The sequence below is a fragment of the Carex rostrata genome, chromosome 12 (genome assembly GCF_964058835.1).
Source record: "Carex rostrata chromosome 12, lpCarRost1.2, whole genome shotgun sequence".
NCBI classification, from domain to species: domain Eukaryota; kingdom Viridiplantae; phylum Streptophyta; class Magnoliopsida; order Poales; family Cyperaceae; genus Carex; species Carex rostrata.
The window spans coordinates 6,598,100-6,616,296 of record NC_135929.1 but is presented as its reverse complement, the minus strand read 5'-3'; the positions used below and the strand labels follow the sequence as shown (position 1 = coordinate 6,616,296).

Here is an 18,197-nt window from a genome sequence, read left to right as displayed (position 1 = left end):
ATATTATTATCATATGAAAATATACTTGGAGACCAAATTTTATATTTTTTTGAACTTTTTTACTATTTTTTGAGATAATTAGAAAATCACTTGATCTAAAAATTATGGTCCATTCGAAAGTGGTGATTTTATACCTACAAAAAAAAATATAAAATCTGGTCTTCAAGTATATTTTCATATGATAATAATATTGAGCGGTTCGAATCGACTATTTAAACTTTAAAAATAGAGATATGAATTCAATGCGTGGATTGTGGAGATATGAATTCAATGCACAGAACAATCCACGCATTGCGAAGTACATAGCCTCAATATTTGAAACCTTTCCTTTGGGGATTACGTTGTTTCTTGGATTTACAAATTCCCCCCAATTTTATTATCAGTTTTTATATTTATTTTTCTTTCGATGGTTTGAAATTATTACGATACAACACATTAGCTCTATACATATTTTTTGTTTGAAATTGTACACATCCAATATGCAACCTATCAAAAACTGTGAATCATATACTAGGCAAATTGTATTACGTACAAAATTCACAGGTATTTTGTAAAGGCAGCACTGTTTTTGTTCTTTTTCATTCAAATACCTTTTTATTCAAATAAAGGCAGTACCGTTAGACGAATCGATGTGAATACCCCATATGCTGTTGTTAACGAATTCATTCTTAAATTTAAATAACTTGGTAACTGAAAATAGTGACAGCGTCTTACCATCATTTTACAGAATATTCCATCCATCTAATCATTTGCTCCATCAAAAACTGAAATAACGAAAGGTAAGCATTCTCTATATTCATATTGGCACAAGTTTCAGTACCTAAGATCAATATCATTTTCAATTGAATACAAGCCCACCCCCCCCCCCCCCCCCCCCCCCAAATTTGTTGAAAGCTGTTATCATTTGTTAAATTCAACTCGTGAAATCAAGATGCCTCTGTCTTACGAAAACTTCAAAAGATGTTCCTGCCCAAAACAGGCAAAATTAACATGCAAGCCAAGAATTTTGTGAGCTTTTTATCCTATATACATTCACACATCGGACCAAGCTTGTGGGTTTAATCTACTCATACGTAATTTGGATAAGAGTTAAAACAACGATCCACTAATAATGTTTATCAGTGGCCCTATTGAGACCTTTTTTAATTAACTGGCCTTCGTTCTATACAAAGAAGAATTACTCAATGGTTGTTTATAGCTTTAGATTATTGCCTGAAAGCATATATATTTATAGAAGCTGGAGCATCTTCAAGCGCCGCTCATGCTCTGGGTCCATTTTTGGAGGCGAATAGCTGCCATGGAGATCTTCAACCACATACTCCTGTCAGTATCACAAATATAACAACAATAATTTAAGTAACAAGTACTTGGTCTTATAAAATGGACATTATAAGTGAACCCTCAAGTATTAGCAGCAAATATACCACAGCCATTTATTCCAGTGTTTACACTCTACACCTAAGCCCACACGGTTATTTTTTTAAGCATTAAATCCATACTAGCAAACTTGTGCAATTCACCACAAAATTCTCATCACAGGAGCAACTCAGAACAATTTCACATATTTGAACTTCCCAGACACAGGTCAGATATATGATCTATGCCCCTTAAATAACAGTAACCAACTATTTAGTCCACTCATAAAAAACAAGAATCTACATTGGCCGCGCATCATCCCCGTAACCTGATATAAACAGAAAGGACAGATACTTTGTGCATCTTTCAAAACAGACAAGGATAAAGCGCATAGACAATATCTCATGATTTGGAGTTCATGATTAGCTCCCTATAGGAGAGAGTCATACCAGGTTGGTACAGGCAGGGGCGGGGCCAGACTTTCAAGCTATGGGGATCAAACACACATTGCGGGTTAAATTTTATAAAACTTTCATGCTGAGTATGGGAATCAGTTTTACAGTACCCATAACATTTTACTCTAAACTATATAGAAATTCATGTATAAGCATAGAAATTTTGAAAATGAATGGGAGTCAATTCACTCGATGTAGATACGCCCCGGGTACAGGGCAAATTTTAACAGGTAATAATTTGAGTAATCATGGAGATTAAAATGTAAAAAAGATTAATATGGAAGCATTAAGTGCCAGGATATTTTTCTCAACTAGTCTAAAGTATAAAAGTTTGAAGTGCATTTGAATTCACAGTTTTTTTTTATTTCCCTTGTGTGTGCTCTGTAAAAAATAAACAGGAAAACAAGGCAGCAAAGTAGCAGAGACTTCACTATAGGCAATTCAGTGTTATCGAACTACTATATTTCGTGACCTTATACATCATACTTCTTGAACAGGGGTTTTGCTTGCACATAATAGCTTTATAAAATTTAGTGATATGCATAATGACATCCACCATGCACATGTGGCCCTATATGAGCAAATATCTTAAACAGGTATACTGAACTTCTATTCTATGCTTCCACACTGTCAGCTTTTGCTTTCCCTCTTTCAAAGGATAAAATAGACAGTTGAAGATTAAGCACAAATTAATTTACCTTAGTAAGCTCACGCTTTGTAAGTATATGATAGTGACTCTGCCAGATCCTCTGGACAGCCATGGTTGCAGCCAGAAACCCATACGCGATCCCAAGAATGGCAAAGACGATGACAAAAACAACAACAAGAGCAAAACATGCCTCCATGGAGGCCGGGAAGCAGTCAAGGATGCCCCAGCCATAGCAGCAGTTGCGACAGCCCGCTAGACATGGGTCGTTATTGTTGAATGATGAACAGTGCAGTATCATCCCAAAGAACCCCAAAAGCACGAAGAACAGCAGCACACCTACAATTTTGAGAGCCCCAAAGTTAGTATGTCATAGCATGGGTTACTGACTATGTGTTTTGTTTAAAGGTGGGTTTTTGTTATTGTTGAAAAAGGAGTAGAACTAGGGTGTTCTTTAAGCTCACCAATCCTTTGGTAAGCTTAACTTCAAAACCTATCGTAATGATTTCAAATGATGAATCCAAACTGTTGAAACCGATCTACTTCACGATTTATGCGTTTACACACCAAATTTATTATTTTTTGAATCTACAAAGTCAAGTGGTCAAAAAAAGGTTTATAAATTAATTTTAATACGTTCATTTTTTACCGCTTGCCTTTTATTAAATTAATTGAAAATTTTCAAATTTAACATGTAGCAATAGATCGATTTCAAAGGTTTGGATTTGACATTTGAAGTCAATCCGATAGGTTTTAGAGTTATATATGCTCACCAGAGAGCTTGGTGAACTTAAGAACACCCTAACTTTACTCGTTGAAAAAGTTCTGTTAATTAGTAAACTTCTTTTTATGTAAATTGGTTCCTTAAGTTTTGGATGCAAAAACAGCAGACACAAGTGTCCACACTGTTCAATAAATGCAATAATATTAGGCGCAGCAGTTTTAATATTGTAATTAATGAAACAGACAGTTAGTTAGTTGTAGTTAGTTGAACAAACAGTTAGTTAGAAAGCTGTTTGATGTTCTGTCACTTGATAGATGATTACAGTGTGAATATGCTGGCTATATAAGCTAGGCTATTGTAACAATCCATTACTAATGAAATCAAGAGATTCATTCTGTCATCTCTCTCTATCTCTCTTCTTATCTCTATCTCTCTCTGTCTCTCTAAATCTGAATTCTATTAAATAATAAGGAAAACAACCCAGGCAACATAGAGAACATACTTCGACACTCCTGACACACAAAAATTAATTTAGATGAAGTTTAAGTTTGTCCTCAAAAAGAAAGAAATGTAATTAAACCATCTGGTTAACAGACCTGTTAAGACCATAAGATACTACCAAAAGGAGCAGCCAGGCTTGTTGCTGTAGTTTAAGCTTACATAGCAATTGATTAGCTGATAGGCACTATCTCGACTGAACACAAAAAGGTTCCTAAACTTTTAAATGAGGATCCACATGTTCCTATATTTTCATGTTCATACGCTTTGTTCCCAAATAGTACAAGGACCTAATTCAAAATAGTGAACCTAGGAAACATGACTGTAGGATATATGTTCAGGTTTCAGTAGTCAAACAATGAAGTTCATGAATAAGATTTTTAATCGCCTTTGAACCCAAAAACCATGCCCACTCCAGCTGATAAGAATTGATCCAAAGAGTATGGTACTTTTAAGGCATACATAATGCTTTTTTTTAAATTATTTAACCTAGGATCGACAAATCGTTAACTTAAATTTAAAAGTTCTCATTCCGATTGTACAAAAATAACACATCACTCGCAGAAAGATAAAAAAAGTAAAATAACCTATGCAATAGTAGAAGGGGACTGGGTGCTTTGAGAGAACCCGGTCCCAGCTGTCACTGAAACTGTTTCTGAAGTCTCCATCACGGTCTAAGAAATATACAACACCACCAAGACAGGCAATGATCTAAAATGACAAAAAAAAACACCCTTTCATTAAATATACAATTGTCATTAATAACAAAAAGAGCATGCCATTCTGGTCAGATTTAGTATTCAACTAAGAGGCACGACCTTAAGCATAACAAAATTCATCTAGTAGCACTTTGCCTTGAGGTAAAAAGAAAGTATTGCACCAGTTTTAAATTGATACACCTTCTAATCCTAAACAATAATTCATCTTTGTCTCGGTAAACCTTTATATTTAATCCATTATCAGCTTATCTCATTCAGGGCAATGAAACAACGATAGTTCCACACGAAAAAGGCAAACACAAATACCCAAAGAGATAAAAAGTGGTAGAACAGGTAAGACTGAAAAAGGACATACTAAGGGAATTGTGATTGCATGAAAATATCAGAGAGATGTGGTTTCTTCTTACAGTCTGCACAATGAGGAATACAAGGAGAACATCTCGGGCCACAAATAGGCGAAACTTAATTTTACGCCAGGGATAGTCTTCAAGAAACTCAACACGTAGGTGAAATTGCGCCTTGCATGTGGTGCAATGCGAGAATGCAAACCCTTCCTGTAGCATAAAATTGAGCTAAGCTTCAGTCCACTAAAAACTCTTTAGGTATGCAATTAAGCACCAAGATCAACCAAGAAAAGGATCCTACAGAACTGCACTGGCACAATAAAACCGATACAACCAAAGAGATATCAAAATATCTGAATGCAATTCCTGAAATCTACTTATGGAATTGGTTTTGTTACCTTAACTGACCGCCAGTGGTCGAGACAGGACCTATGAACAAACTGCTGAGTACCTTTGCACATGCACGGTGAAATCAATTCATCGCCTACATCAGATAACAAAATTGCATTATGTAAAGTAGTTCCCAGGCATATAATTGAACTCTGTTTTTCCTTTAGTGTTGAACCATAACCAAAAAATTTACCCTAATAACTAGCAACAAAATGTGCCTGATCCATCCACTTTAGGTGTAATTAACCCCCATTTACCAAAGTGTTACTTAATTGATCTCCAGTTTACCCTGATGGCCAAAATTATCCTGATTACTTATTAAAAACTCAGTCCGCACCTAGTTCAGCTAAATTATTCAATTAAGCACCACGAAAGGCAGGATAAACAAAACAAAGCACAAAAAATGGTCAAATCCATGGTCAAACTGGTAGTTTCAAAGGCTAATAAATGAACATTCCACACCAGTATAAACCTAACCAGTATGGTGCTGAAATTCTGTACTATAATCCTAGCTCAGCACAACTCAGATAAGACTAAGGAGAAAATTTGAGAATATTTACATTGTCTTGAAGTATGGTTCATAACGTTTTTAATATTTAAATCAAATATATGCAAGAGGAGCTGCCTCATGTCTTGACAACCTAAAAGAATCCACCAGGAAATAAAAAACTGTACCTGGTTCAGAATCGTACTCGAGGCAAATACGACAGCACGCCGCCGAAGAAGACTCGATCTCCTCATCCTTTGTTACCTCGCCCGATTCCGCTTCATTAGACATCTCCGCCTCTTCATTAACGGCCTTCTTCGCCAGAAGCGGGTCCGAATCTTTCGGGTTCGGATCATCCTCCCGAACGATTGCCATACTCATCGGTGGCTCTATCTGCATCTTGATCAATCTAGCAAACTAGAAACAAGCAACACAAACCTGGTAATGAAATGAGGAGAGAACAATTCTTTCTTGAAACGATGACTATGGAACAGGATTTTTATGCAATTGACCTCGGGAATTTAAGAAATTGGATAATAGAAGGGTCCAGAGAGGGATTTAAGGGGAAAAATGATTTCGGAGGATTTATCAGGAGATGGCGAAAGGTTTGAGCAGGTCTGAAAGTCGCATTTTGCAAGACTTTAAAAGGCCGACTTGTATCATGTCAATTGTACGTGATCATGATAACTTGGGACTCACAAAATATGAAGAGGAGGGATCTGATTATTCTTTTCTTTCTTTTTTACTTCAGTTATATTTTATATTTTTAAAATTTAAATAGTTGATTCAAACTATTCAATATGATAAATATATTAAGAGAGGAATCAAGTTACAACAATTTTTGAGTTATAACAAGTTATAATAAGTGTTTTTTACGTTTTCAAAGTCCAAATTATCGATCCAAACCGTTAGATGTGATCTCTACAATAAAATGTGCTTGGAGACCAAATTTTATATTTTTTGGAATTTTTTACTATTTATTAAGATGGGTACAAAATTCAACGATCTGAATTTGACTAGTTTTTGTACCCATCTTAATAAATAGTAAAAAAATTTCAAAAATTATAAAATTTGGTCTCCAAACACATTTTATTGTAGAGATCACATCTAATGGTTTGGATCAACGATTTAGACTTTAAAAATGTAGAAAATACTTGTTGTAACTCAAAAATTGTTGTAACTTGATCCCTCCTCATATATTAAAATGTGTTTGAAGATAATTCAATGATATGAAAATAATGATTTTGTAAAATACTTAGTAAAAACCTTCTCTGGACCCCATTGAGCTTCATCTAGTAGGATAAAGCTTCGTTCAAGATGGATTGGCATCAGCAAGTGATTGAGTTAAGTAGTTTCGCATAGAAAATTATTGACTCTCGAGATATGGTAATATGGAGAAAACTGTTTGAAGCACGCACAGAACTAGAAGCGCACTTTCTTTCAAAGAGAGGAGGGTTATTCACATTTCATTTGATGATCAAAGGCGAAAATGATTCAAAAAATTGTAAAAATTTGATTTGCAATCACATTTTAATAAATCCATAAACGGTTTGGATTAACTGTTTGGATTTTGAAAATTTTAAAAATGTAAGGTGTAATCGAGTTTCAATAAAAATAGTGTAATTGGATCCCTCTTCATATATGAATTAAAATATGCTGCTGAATTATGCGGCCATTTTTATTAATATCCCTAAAAAAAAAGAAAATTTTAAAAATGCCCCTGTCCCCCAATTTTTATCGAATATGCCCTGACCGCCTGGGCCTGGGGCGGCCCAAATAACCCAGTGAGGCGCCCCCCCCAGTGGCGCCCCATATCACAAGTGAGGCGCCACCCCCTGGGGCGCCTCACTGGTATTTGTTTTTTTTTTTTTTTTTTTTTTTTTTTTTTTGAGAAATCTGAGGATTTTGATTTGAATAATTTTGTTGAAAAAAGTGTTGGGTTTATGTGTATGTGTATGTCAAAAAATAAAATATTATGTGTATGTGTATGTGTATGTGTATGTGTATGCTAAAAAATAAAATATTTGAAGAGTTTTGTGAAGAAAAACAGATTAATCTGGACCGCACATCTTAATGGGTAATTTGACTAATCTGGACCGTCGGTTAAAGAATTTTCATGCAATTGACTTCTCTGAAAATAAAATTCTCCGGGACGTAGCCTCAGACATCGCTCGCAGGGGGCTGCCGCCCCCCTGCCACCCCCCGCATACTCCTACAATCAGGTCACCAAATTTTATATTTTTTGAATTTTTTTTACTATTTTTTTAGATTTATTGAAAATCACTGTTTTTGGATGGTCCCGAATTTTCACATACACATACACATACACATATACACATACACATATACATATACATAAATAATATACGGTTACCAATTTTTTTTTTTAAATACCAACCGTAAGAACAGAAATTACATAAAAGACCCTGAAAACGCTAAAATTATAAAGAACGGTCCAAAACTCCATAAAGGAAGACTTGGATCGCGAATCTGAGCCATCCGACGGTCGGATCGAGCTGGAAACGAAGTTAGCTTGGATTTGGGGCTATGGAGCTCCTGTCAAAATTTCAGCACGATCCGACGGACGGATCAAAAGTTACACGCCTTTTCGTAGGACCATGTTGCATCATTATTATTTTTTTTTACTTTTTTTAAAAAAAAAATTTCATGTATATTTTCAATAGAAAAATAAAAAATATTAAAATTTTCTGTTTTTAAAAAAAAGTAAAAAAAAAAAAAAAATTGGTAACCGTATATTATTTATATATATGTATATGTATATGTGTATGTGTATATGTGTATGTGTATGTGAAAATTCGGGACCATCCAAAAACAGTGATTTTCAATAAATCTAAAAAAATAGTAAAAAAAATTCAAAAAATATAAAATTTGGTGACCTGATTGTAGGAGTATGCGGGGGGTGGCAGGGGGGCGGCAGCCCCCTGCGAGCGATGTCTGAGGCTACGTCCCGGAGAATTTTATTTTCAGAGAAGTCAATTGCATGAAAATTCTTTAACCGACGGTCCAGATTAGTCAAATTACCCATTAAGATGTGCGGTCCAGATTAATCTGTTTTTCTTCACAAAACTCTTCAAATATTTTATTTTTTAGCATACACATACACATACACATACACATAATATTTTATTTTTTGACATACACATACACATAAACCCAACACTTTTTTCAACAAAATTATTCAAATCAAAATCCTCAGATTTCTCAAAAAAAAAAAAAAAAAAAAAAAAAAAAAAAAAAAACAAATACCAGTGAGGCGCCCCAGGGGGTGGCGCCTCACTTGTGATATGGGGCGCCACTGGGGGGGGCGCCTCACTGGGTTATTTGGGCCGCCCCAGGCCCAGGCGGTCAGGGCATATTCGATAAAAATTGGGGGACAGGGGCATTTTTAAAATTTTCTTTTTTTTTAGGGATATTAATAAAAATGGCCGTGAATTATGCATATAATGCACTATGCGGCTGCTTATGTAGGTTCATGCAGTCGTATATGCAGTGTTATGTAGAAAATTAAATATTTATTAGAATACTGTTTTGTAATTTATTTTGTAATGTGTTTTGATTATAATTAATCAAATTTATTACTCAAAATTTTAGTAGTATTTTTTAATCTGTAGTGGATGTTTTTTTTTATATTTTTTGTAACATTTTAACTTGTATAACAATAAAATTAAATAAATTAAACTGTATATATAAGTTCACATATAAATTTGCAAATGCGGACGCATTCTATACAGTTTCAAAAACGCATTTAAAAAAAAATGTTTCTGGATATAACTTTCTGAAACATAAAAAAATTGTCATATAATAGCTTTGTAATGATAGTAAACTTTTCTTATTCGGATTGGAGATTTAAATTGGAATTGCACTGCATTTTAAAAGCAATTGTCTTATATAGGACATCGTTAACGAATTCTTGTTTAAATTTAAAACTCAAATATTAAAATAAAACTATTAGATGTGATTTGTATTATTTTTGAATACATACAAAAAAATTATCGAATTTTAACTTTGTCTTAATTAACACAAAAAACTTAGAAAAATACAGTAATTTCTACATGTTGATTTGTAAAAAAAAAAAATTTCCATCAAAATAAATTTGAAATAACATAATTTTATGTCCATATAGAAACAGATCGCATCTGTAAAATAAATTTATTATTACAATTCTATACTTCCTTTATAAAAAAATTAAAAAAGTTCTCCAAAAAAGTAAGAACTACGATGACACAATAAAAATATAAAAATAAACTTGATTTCTGTAAGAAAAAGGAAAAAAAATGTCCCTACCAACTGCGGGGATGATTTGGGATTTGGATATATATACTTTTTAATATAACTAATTTTAATTTTGATGATTTTAACGGAAAAAAAACAGAGGAGTTGGATTTTATAAAAAATAGCTTCATCGATTCTTTGTTTCGGTGGAGGGAGAAATGTGTTTGCTCCACTAATTCTGTGGATTGCTGGAGCCATTTTCTATGAAATGGTACTAAATAAACTTCACAAAATTTAAGTAAAATAGCTCCACCAATTATGTGGATCGGTGGAGCAAACATATTTCTCATTGACTGGGATAAGAGATCGATAGTGCTATTTTTTATAAAATCCAACTCTTATATATTTGTTCCGTTAAAAATATTAAAATTAGTTCTATTTTAAATATTAAAAATTTGAGCTCACTGAATGCTTACTATTAATTTATGACAAAATTGCAATAGATAAAGAACTGTACCGAGTAGTATGGGTTCCAGTAGAATTCCTTTTCGATCGGCAAAAGATAGTTAATATTCTTTGTGTCACATTATCCGTTGTAGTATGGGTTTTTTTTTCTTCACGGTGAACATAGTAATATGATTTGCGAAAAATTCCCGAATTATTCGTGTTTTATTCGTTTTTTTTTTTACATTTTCGAATCCAACACCGAATAAAATGTAAAAAAAAGTATAATACGTTTTATTTGCAAATAACACGCAATGATATTACTCTCGATTCTCGAATAATATACGTCAAATTTAACAGTTCTATTTTGATATTTAAGTTTAAATTTTAATTTATTAACCTTTAAAATGAAGACATAATGAAAAAAATATATATATATAAATGTATTTGAATCCTGCTCGTCAAAATTAGCTAATTTAATTTTTTTAATGAATAAATATCTAAATCTTAAGGTTCTGATCAGCATATAAAAATATTTCTCTTCATCTTTACCGGTAGGGGTGTTCATTGGATCCGGTTGATTCAGTTTTGAACTGAACTGAATTAATTTAGATCAAACGGTTCAGTTTTTTTCGGTACTTTTTAAAACCAAATTGTAACTTCAGTTTGGTTTGGTTTGCTTTTTAAAACCAAATTGTAACTTCAGTTCAGTTTGGTTTGGAAATTTTCAAAACCGAAATAACTAAACCGACTGAACTTTTATATATTATGAATTTGATCCGAACCGTCCCGGTTTATTTCTTAATCAATTACTTTAAATACTTAAGTTTATTTCTTAATACCCAATTTATTTCTTAATATACTTCGGTTTATTATAAATTAATTGCTTTAAATAAAAAATTAATATATTTCGGTTTAAACCGAACAAATCGAAATAAAACTTTAGTTCAGTTGCAATACTAAATCGGTTCTATTTTTTATATTGTATTATAACTTTAATTTGTCTAGTTCAACTGAACCGAACCGAAAAACACCCCTATTCACTGGCATGTCAAATTTCAATTTAAAACTATTAATTTTGATTACATTCTACTATTCGATTTCAGTAAAAAAAATCTGGATGACCGGCACCTGGTAAATTCTAGTCCTCAGATCAACATAGATTGACCTGGTAAATTCTAGTCCTCAGATCAACATAGATTATACCTAGATTATACCTGTTACTAATGAACAAGCAACCTCCATCTAAGTTACACGGAACCTGTTACAAACGAACATGCAGCCCGTGCAGTTAAGATCATGGCTGCTTTGGTCATCCTTTGAAAGGATCTCTCGCATAGGCAATATATATGATATATAGCTATTTTATTTCCAGTGGTGGGACTAATTAAAATCTTAAACCGGAACAAATCATCGTATAATTAGATTTCCAAACAAGTCAAAGCTGCCGATTTTCAGCATCCAATCTATCTTTGTGCGTTCACAAATATAGATTTTAAAATGACATAATTTTATGTCCATATAGAAATAGATCGCATCTGTAAAATAAATTTACTATTTCAATTCTATACTTTCTTTATATATAAAAAAAAAAGTTCCTTCAAAAAAGTAAAAACTATGAAGGCTAAAAATTTAAAAATACACTTAATTTCTGTAAAAGAAAAAAAAATCTGTCCCTACCAGTTGCGTGGATGATTTGAGATTTTGATATATATTTTTTTAATATAACTAATTTTAATTTTGATGATTTTAACGGAAAAAATACAGAGTTGGATTTTAAAAAAAATAGTTCTATCGATTCTTTGTTTCGGTGGAGGGAGAAACATGTTTGCTCCACTAATTCTGTGGATTGCTGGAGCCATTTTCTGTGAAATGGTACTAAATATACTTCACAAAATTTATGTAAAATGAGGAGGGTTCAAATGCCTCCATTTTTTGTGCCTCCACCATACCTCCATTTTTTAGAACTTTAATAACTCAAAATTTAAAACTTAAAAGTCAAAATAAAACCGTTAGATGTGATCTATGTTATTTTCTCTATTTGCTCATACAAAATTATGACATTTCAATTTTATTTTAATGTGAATCAATAAGTTCAAAAATCAACGTCTAGAAATCATCCACATTAATGCATATTTTACAAGCTCTTGATGACAATCAAAATAAAATTGAAATGTCATAATTTTTTACACGTGCATAAATAAAATGACGTAGATCATATCCAACGGTTTTATTTTGACTTTTAAGTTTTAAATTTTGAGTTATTAAAGTTTTAAAAAATGAAGTAATGATGGAGGCACAAAAAATGAAGGCATTTGAACCCTCCTCATGTAAAATAGCTCCACCAATTATGTAGATCGGTGGAGCAAACATATTTCTCATTGACTGAGATAAGAGATTGATAGTGCTATTTTTTATAATATCCAACTCTTATATATTTGTTCCGTTAAAAATATTAAAATTAGTTCTATTTTAAATATTAAAAATTTGAGCGCACTGAATGCTTCCTATTAATTTATGACAAAATTGCAATAGATAAAGAACTGTACCGAGTAGTATGGGTTCCAGTAGAATTCCTTTTCGATCTGCAAAAGATAGTTAATTTTCTGTGTCACATTATCCGTTGTAGTATGGGTTTTTTTTCTTCACGGTGAACATAGTAATATGATTTGCAAAAAATTCCCAAATTATTCGTGTTTTTTTTGTTTTTTTTTTACATTTTCGAATCCAACACCGGATAAAATGTAAAAAAAAAGTATAATACGTTTTATTTGCAAATAACACGCAATGATATTACTTTCGAATAATATACGTCAAATTTAACAGTTCTATTTTGATATTTAAGTTTAAATTTTAATTTATTAACATTTAAAATGAAGACATAATGAAAACAAAAAATATAAATGTATTTGAATCCTGCTCGTCAAAATTAGCTAATTTAATTTTTTTAATGAATAAATATCTAAATCATAAGGTTCCGATCAGCATATAAAAATATTTCTCTTCATCTTTACCGGTAGGGGTGTTCATTGGATCCGGTTGATTCGGTTTTGAACCGAACTGAATTAGTTTAGATCAAACGGTTCGGTTTTTTTCGGTACTTTTTAAAACCAAATTGTAACTTCAGTTTGGTTCGGTTTGGTTTGAAAATTTTCAAAACCGAAATAACCAAACCGACTGAACTTTTATATATTATGAATTTGATCCGAACCGTCCCGGTTTATTTCTTAATCAATTACTTTAAATACTTAAGTTTATTTCTTAATAGTCAGTTTATTTCTTAATATACTTCGGTTTATCATAAATTAATTGCTTTAAATAAAAAATTAATATATTTCGGTTTAAACCGAACAAATCGAAATAAAACTTTGGTTCAGTTGCAATACTAAATCGGTTCTATTTTTGATATTGTATTATAACTTTAATTTGTCTAGTTCAACTGAACCGAACCGAACCAAAAAACACCCCTATTCACTGGCATGTCAAATTTCAATTTAAAACTATTAATTTTGATTACATTCTACTATTCGATTTGAGTAAAAAAAATCTGGATGACCGGCACCTGGTAAATTCTAGTCCTCAGATCAACATAGATTGACCTGGTAAATTATAGTCCTCAGATCAACATAGATTATACCTAGATTATACCTGGACCTGTTACTAATGAACAAGCAACCTCCATCTAAGTTACACGGAACCTGTTACAAACGAACATGCAGCACGTGCAGTTAAGATCATGGCTGCTTTGGTCATCCTTTGAAAGGATCTCTCGCATAGGCAATATATATGATATATAGCTATTTTATTTCCAGTGGTGGGACTAATTAAAATCTTAAACCGGAACAAATCATCGTATAATTAGATTTCCAAACAAGTCAAAGCTGCCGATTTTCAGCATCGAACCTATCTTTGTGCGTTCACAAATATAGATTTGAAAATGACATAATTTTATGTCCATATAGAAATAGATCGCATCTGTAAAATAAATTTACTATTTCAATTCTATACTTTCTTTATATATAAAAAAAAAAAGTTCCTCCAAAAAAGTAAAAACTATGAAGGCTAAAAATTTAAAAATACACTTAATTTCTGTAAAAGAAAAAAAAATCTGTCCCTACCAGCTGCGTGGATGATTTGAGATTTTGATATATATTTTTTTAATATAACTAATTTTAATTTTGATGATTTTAACGGAAAAAATACAGAGTTGGATTTTATAAAAAATAGTTCCATCGATTCTTTGTTTCGGTGGATTGCTGGAGCCATTTTCTGTGAAATGGTACTAAATATACTTCACAAAATTTATGTAAAATGAGGAGGGTTCAAATGCCTCCATTTTTTGTGCCTCCACCATGCCTCCATTTTTTAGAACTTTAATAACTCAAAATTTAAAACTTAAAAGTCAAAATAAAACCGTTAGATGTGATCTATGTTATTTTCTCTATGTGCTCATACAAAATTATGACATTTCAATTTTGTTTTAATGTGAATCAATAAGTTCAAAAATCAACTTCTAGAAATCATCCACATTAATGCATATTTTACAAGCTCTTGATGACAATCAAAATAAAATTGAAATGTCATAATTTTTTACACGTGCATAAATAAAATGACGTAGATCATATCCAACGGTTTTATTTTGACTTTTAAGTTTTAAATTTTGAGTTATTAAAGTTTTAAAAAATGAAGGCATGATGGAGGCACAAAAAAATGGAGGCATTTGAACCCTCCTCATGTAAAATAGTTCCACTAATTATGTAGATCGGTGGAGCAAACATATTTCTCATTGACTGAGATAAGAGATTGATAGTGCTATTGTTTATAATATCCAACTCTTATATATTTGTTCCGTTAAAAATATTAAAATTAGTTCTATTTTAAATATTAAAAATTCGAGTGCACTGAATGCTTCCTATTAATTTATGACAAAATTGCAATAGATAAAGAATTGTACCGAGTAGTATGGGTTCCAGTAGAATTCTTTTTCGATCTGCAAAAGATAGTTAATTTTCTTTGTGTCACATTATCCGTTGTAGTATGGGTTTTTTTCTTCGCGGTGAACATAGTAATATGATTTGCGAAAAATTCCCGAATTATTCTTGTTTTATTCATTTTTTTTTTGGACATTTTCGAACCCAACACCGAATAAAATGTAAAAAAAAAAAGTATAATACGTTTTATTTGCGAATAACACGCAATGATACTACTCTCGAATAATATACGTCAAATTTAACAGTTCTATTTTGATATTTAAGTTTAAATTTTAATTTATTAACATTTAAAATGAAGACATAATGAAAACAAAAAAATATAAATGTATTTGAATCCTGCTCGTCAAAATTAACTAATATAATTTTTTTAATGAATAAATATCTAAATCATAAGGTTCCGATCAGCATATAAAAATATTTCTCTTCATCTTTACCGGTAGGGTGTTCATTGGATCCGGTTGATTCGGTTTTGAACTGAACTGAATTAGTTTAGATCAAACGGTTTAGTTTTTTTCGGTACTTTTAAAACCAAATTGTAACTTCAGTTTGGTTCGGTTTGCTTTTTAAAACCAAATTGTAACTTCAGTTCGGTTTGGTTTGAAAATTTTCAAAATCAAAATAACTAAACCGACTGAACTTTTATATATTATGAATTTAATCCGAACCGTCCTGATTTATTTCTTAATCAATTACTTTAAATACTTTAATTTATTTTTTAATATACTTCGGTTTATTATAAATCAATTGCTTTAAATAAAAAATTAATATATTTCGATTTAAAATGAACAAATCGAAATAAAACTTTAGTTCAGTTGCAATATTAAATCGGTTCTATTTTTGATATTGTATTATAACTTTAATTTGTCTAGTTCAACTGAACCGAACCGAAAAACACCCCTATTTACTGGCATGTCAAATTTCAATTTAAAACTATTAATTTTGATTACATTCTACTATTCGATTTAAGTAAAAATATTATGGATGACCGGCACCTGGTAAATTCTAGTCCTCAGATCAACATAGATTGACCTGGTAAATTCTAGTCCTCAGATCAACATAGATTATACCTGGACCTGTTACTAATGAACAAGCAACCTCCATCTATGTTACACGGAACCTGTTACAAACGAACATGCGAACATGCAGCACGTGCAGTTAAGATCATGGCTGCTTTGGTCATCCTTTAAAACTATTTCTCGCATAGGCAATATATATGATATATAGCTATTTTATTTCCAGTGGTGGGACTAATTAAAATCTTAAACCGGAACAAATCATCGTATAATTAGATTTCCAAACAAGTCAAAGCTGACGATTTTCAGCATCCAATCTATCTTTGTGCGTTCACAAATATAGATTTGAAAATGACATAATTTTATGTCCATATAGAAATAGATCGCATCTGTAAAATAAATTTACTATTTCAATTCTATACTTCCTTTATATAAAAAAAAAAAGTTCCTCCAAAAAAGTAAAAACTATGAAGACTGAAAATTTTAAAATACACTTAATTTGTGTAAAAGAAAAAAAATTCTGTCCCTACCAGCTGCGTGGATGATTTGAGATTTGGATTTTTTTTTTAATAAAACTAATTTTAATTTTAATGATTTTTACAGAAAAAAAATAAAGAGGAGTTGGATTTTATAGAAAAACAGCTCCACCAATTCTTTACTTCGATGGAGGGAGAAACGTGTTTGTTCCACTGACTGTAGATTCCTAGAGCCATTTTTTGTGAAATGGTACTAAATATACTTCACAAATTTTATGTAAAATGGCTCCATCAATTATGCGGATCGGCAGAGCAAACATATTTCTCTTTCACTGAAATAAAGAATCACTAGTGCTATTCTTTATAAAATATAATTCTTCTATATTTGTTCCGTTAAAAATATTAAAATTAGTTCTATTTCAAAAATTAAAAATTTGAGTGCACTGAATTGCTTACTATTATTTATGACAAAAATTACAATAGATAAAGAACTGGACCGAGTGGTCCCTATATTATCAATAGAATCCCTTTTCGATTTGCAAAAGATAGTTGATTTTCTCCGTGTCACATTATCCGCTGTAGTATGGGTTTTTTCTTCGCAGTGAACATAGTAATATGATTTGCGAGAAATTCGTGAATTATTCGTATTTTATTCGTTTTTTTTTATATTTTTGAACCCAACACCAAATAAAATGTGAAAAAAAGAGTATAATATATTTATTTGTGAATAACACGCAATGATATTACTCTCGAATAATATAAGTTAAATTCAATGGTTTTATTTTGACATTTAAGTTTAAATTACAATTTATTAACATTTGAAATGAAGGCATAATGAAAACAAAAAAAAATAAATGTATTTGAATCCTCGTCAAAATTAGCTAACTTAAATTTTTTTATGAATAAATATCTAAATCATAAGGTTAAGATGAGCATATAACAATATTTCTCTTGATCTTTACCGGCATGTCAAATTTCAATTCAAAACCATTAATTTGGATTACATTCTGCTATTCGATTTAATTAAAAAAAATCTGGATGACCGGGACCTGGTAAATAATTCTAGTCCTCAGATTAACATAGATTATACCTGGACCTGTTACTAATGAACAAGCAACCTCCATCTAGGTTACACGGAACCTGTTACAAACGAACATGTAGCACGTGCAGTTGAGATCATGGCTGCTTTAGTCATCCTTTGAAAGGATATCTCGCATAGGCAATATAAATGATATATAGCCATTTTATTTCCAGTAGTGGGACTAATTAAAATCTTAAACCGGAACAAATCATCATATAATTAGATTTCCAACCCGAAGCCGAAGCTGCCGATTTTCAGCATCCAATCTATCTTTGTGCGTTCACAAATATAGACGCAATTTATGTTTAAAATACAAATCAAATATAAGTTACACTGCTAT

The 18,197-nt window shown here is 31.5% G+C and overlaps 2 protein-coding genes across 2 annotated transcripts in view; both read right to left on the bottom strand.

Moving 5' to 3' along the window:
• The window catches only part of LOC144563204 (uncharacterized), a 93,997-nt gene that overhangs the window by 26,700 nt on the left and 49,100 nt on the right, over positions 1 to 18,197 (bottom strand). The gene's annotated exons all lie outside the window — the stretch shown is intronic.
• LOC144563260 (RING/FYVE/PHD zinc finger superfamily protein) lies at positions 1,005 to 6,127 on the bottom strand. The gene is made up of 6 exons (XM_078312708.1): positions 5,808 to 6,127; positions 5,141 to 5,226; positions 4,806 to 4,952; positions 4,267 to 4,390; positions 2,510 to 2,796; positions 1,005 to 1,321 (listed from the first exon to the last, which is right to left on the bottom strand). Exons 1-6 carry the CDS (start codon positions 6,016 to 6,018, stop codon positions 1,229 to 1,231), a joined length of 948 nt encoding a protein of 315 aa, XP_078168834.1. The 5' UTR covers positions 6,019 to 6,127; the 3' UTR covers positions 1,005 to 1,228.